The sequence below is a fragment of the Sycon ciliatum genome, chromosome 1 (assembly GCF_964019385.1).
Source record: "Sycon ciliatum chromosome 1, ocSycCili1.1, whole genome shotgun sequence".
Classification (NCBI taxonomy): Eukaryota; Metazoa; Porifera; class Calcarea; order Leucosolenida; family Sycettidae; genus Sycon; species Sycon ciliatum.
This window is the reverse complement of record NC_088643.1, coordinates 33,831,198-33,834,803: the sequence shown is the minus strand read 5'-3', so window position 1 is coordinate 33,834,803 and position 3,606 is coordinate 33,831,198. Positions and strand designations below refer to the sequence as shown.

General features: G+C 49.5%; 1 protein-coding gene across 1 annotated transcript; it reads left to right on the top strand.

Moving 5' to 3' along the window:
• The first annotated feature begins 1,618 nt into the window (after positions 1-1,618).
• Positions 1,619-3,159, top strand: LOC135830877 (zinc finger BED domain-containing protein 4-like). Its single transcript, XM_065343094.1, has 2 exons — positions 1,619-2,432; positions 2,555-3,159. The coding sequence occupies exons 1-2, from the start codon at positions 1,619-1,621 to the stop codon at positions 3,157-3,159; spliced, it is 1,419 nt and encodes a 472-aa protein (XP_065199166.1).
• Positions 3,160-3,606: the final 447 nt, after the last annotated feature.

The window sequence follows — 3,606 nt, the reverse complement described above, 5'->3', positions numbered from 1 at the left end:
TTTGGCGAATGAGAGCTGTTGTATTGGCTAGCTGTACATCCCAGCAAGCGGGAATGTGCTGGATATCGATACTAAACACCCGTTCATCGCGGTGGTGAGTCTGAACAGACCCCGAGGTATGACAGCTTCGTATACTAAATGTGTACAGTGCGTATGGTGAAACAAGTCGATACTGGTTTCCAGCGAAATGTTGTTATCTATGTACAATATCCACCAATATCCTTTATCTAGCGCTCAAAGGCTATCCAGTTCACCAGGATTTGTGGCCTTACTATTTTTCGTTTTCTCCGCGTTTTGGGTTGAAATCTGAACATAAAAAGTAGCACTGATGACGTCATTCAGCTCATAATTTAAATTTGATATTGGAAATCGATGACAACTAACCCAATGTATCAACACAGAAAATTTGGTTGAAAAATATTATTGTATGCCAAAGTTATTGCCAATACAAGTTTTGTACACACATGATCACCTTATTATACCTGAGCATGTAGAGTGTTGTGCATGCAGTCAACAACCATGGTCACAAGTCACATACTCGTAGACCTACGTGCACAGCCCAGAAGGCGTGCAGAGTACTAGTACTAGTAGACCTACTAGCGTACTCTCTCTAAAAGTAACACGCAATGCCGCATACTGCTGCCAAATGGTCTTGTGGTACATGTAGCCAAGTGTCAGTGCGGCGCTCCGCGTACCTAGTTCAAAGTTGTGCTATGCTGCATGCAGTTTGAGTTCTCACCTTTTCGCTTCCAGTGTCAGGGGCAGTGCGGCATGCACTTCTTTTGGTTCTGGAAAGGTTCTGGAAAACGGTTTTGGTTGTGAGGAGAGCAGTTCCTGTACATGCGACTATGGATAGCTACCGTACCGGTTTGCGTGGTTGAGCTCAGCAGGAATCCCTGCGCGTGGGATCGAGCGGGAGTCAATCGTGTACTACGGAGCCGTTTACATAACGAAAGATGTGAAGGGCTCCGTGAATACAGTCGTGTAGCGAAACTCGGAGAAGACGTGCTAGCTGTCGCTGCTCCTTCAGTTTTCTTCGTGGGTCTCGCAGTCACATCCAAGAGTTCCTTTCGTAGTTGAGTGATTTTCGTTTGCAGTAGTTGGCTTGAGTGAAGTGTAGTGTTGCCTGACGAAAAATGGAGTTGCAACAAGCATCGTCATCAAGCGGGGCTGGCTTACCACGAAAGACTGGTCAGAGATCGAAGGTCTGGGACCACTTCTCCCAACCAGTGTCAAAGCAAGTCTTGTGCAAACATTGCCAGGGCACATACAAATATACGGGTGGTATAACGAACTTGTCCAATCATCTGCTAACATGCCAAAGTTACAAGGAGAAGAGGGAAAGTGAGAAAGTGAGAAAGGCAGCGAGCCGAGCGAGCGCAGCGCAGCGGCAGCAACACGTACCACGGTTGGGACAAAGCCAATGGAATCGTTTGCAGTATCGCACTCGAAGAGAACTTGTAATTCGGCCAGGTCAACTCAGATTCGGGGGCTCATCGCCGACTGGGTCACTGCTGATATGCGTCCTCTTGGGATAGTCAACGATCCTGGGTTCAGGCAATTGCTGTCCTTCGTGGAACCTTCATTCACCGTTCCCTCACGGACGACCATCGCATCCATGGTGCGTCGGCGGCACGATGCTGCACGAAAGGAGCTTGTGACAAAATTAGCAGGTGCTACATCAATTGCTATCACAACGGGTGCGTGGACATCGAAGGCTGTGGTCTCCTTTGTAACGTACACGAGCCACTATGTCACGGACGACTGGAAACTGGTGTCGCACGTTCTTGAGACCAAGCGCTTCAACGGGAGTCACACAGCGGAAACCCTTGCTGCCAGCACAGAAGCAGTTCTTAGCAGATTCAACATTGCGCATGACACTGTGCAGTGCTTAGTCCATGATGAAGCACCAAACCAGATGGCAGCGAGCAGACTTCTTCGCAGCCAACATCACTGGGATTACCAAGCTTGCGCTGCCCATCGGTTGCAAACCTGCATCAGGCATGCTATAACAGCATCAAGGCCTGTCACGAAACTGCTGGCTTCTTCCAGGCAACTTGTTGGTCACTTCAGCCACAGTGCCAAGAGCACAGAGGCGCTAAACAACAAGCAAGTAGCTATGGCGTCAGCTAGCAAGTCTGGCACTCCTCTACGAGTCATCCAGGATGTTCCAACGCGATGGAACAGCTCCTTTCTGATGCTCCAGCGCCTGATTCACCTGAGGCTGCCAATCATGGCGGTTTTGGAAGACCCCAAGCTGACCAAGAGCTCCCATCGGCACCTGCAGTTGAAGGACCACCAGTGGAATCTCGCCAAGGAGATAGTGGCAGCACTGGAGGCACCAGCAAAGGCTACCACTGTTCTTGGTGGGGAAACCTACTGTACACAGACGTTGGTGGTGCCGGTGGCCAAGTCTTTGCTACGTGGTCTTCGTACTGCGAATGAGGAACTCTCGGCATCGGCTGCGGATTTCCGGAAATCACTGGCAATGGAAATCGAGGTGAAGTTGTCCTCGATCCATTTGACCCAATCTCGCTGCCATCTGTATCTGCAGCACTGGATCCCAGGTCACGGAGCCTCGGATTCTTGGACAGTGACGAAGACAAGGACGAGTTGAAGTCAGAGATTGTTCGCCGGGTGTGTGCTCAAATCACTGCCGACAGCAATGGGAGCAGCTCTGATGACGAATGTATTCTGGAGCCACCTGCCAAGCGACCTATGGAAGAGGACATGTCGTTGTTCTTCGCGTGCCCTAGCGTCGAGCCATCCACAACTTCATCGGCAGCATCGGATTGTGAGGTGGAGGTAACCCAATTCTTCACGGAGAAACAAGTAGGCTCATCTGTGGACCCACTCGATTGGTGGAGGACGAATGCGGACAGGTTTCCCACCATGGCAAGGTTGGCAAAGCGCGTGCTGTGCATACCTGCCACCTCTGTGCCGTCGGAGCGAGTATTTTCAGCGGCTGGCATCATTGTCAGCAAACTACGAGCAAGTCTAACGCACGAGAACGTTGATGCACTCGTCTTCCTTCATGCAAACAGTGGTCTTCAGGCAGCAAGAACTGCTGCCCCTGTGGCGGTCCAGCAGTTGATGCCACGGCTTGAGAGGTTTGCAGAGGAAGAAGCCGATGACTTGCCTCCTTTGCCTGACCTGTAGACAGATAGTTGCAGCCAGTGCGTATCATGATGTTCCATCAGTTCTTTCTTTCTTTATTCATTTATTTAACTAACTTCTGAGCAGGTGGCTGTTTGAACGCGTTTAGTCTCCTCAGTGGAGCTCAGAATCACTGATTGTGTGTACTTCTTTTAGTTTCAATTTATTTGACTAGTGGCTCTTGGTTGCCTTCTAGGGTTGGCTGTTGTGAGAATTTCACCGTCACATATCGATGATAATAATATTATGATTGATATGATTGATATCACATCTGATAATACTGCACATTTGTGCCCTATTCAAGGCTATTGTTATTGAGGTCGGGCGTGAATGCGTGAACACGTGATCCATGTATGTACGTAATGTGTGTGCATGCGGACAAGTGAACTGTGGCATGTGCCGTGATGCTGGAAATGGGGAAAGTGACAGTGCAGGCAATAGTCGTATACT

Bases quoted from the DNA above. Each gene is read 5' to 3' on its own strand.
- LOC135830877 (XM_065343094.1), top strand. From the start codon at position 1,619: ATGGTGCGTCGGCGGCACGATGCTGCACGAAAGGAGCTTGTGACAAAA. The intron at 2,433-2,554 runs GTACTGCGAATG...CTGTATCTGCAG, and splicing joins GTCTTTGCTACGTGGTCTTC to CACTGGATCCCAGGTCACGG.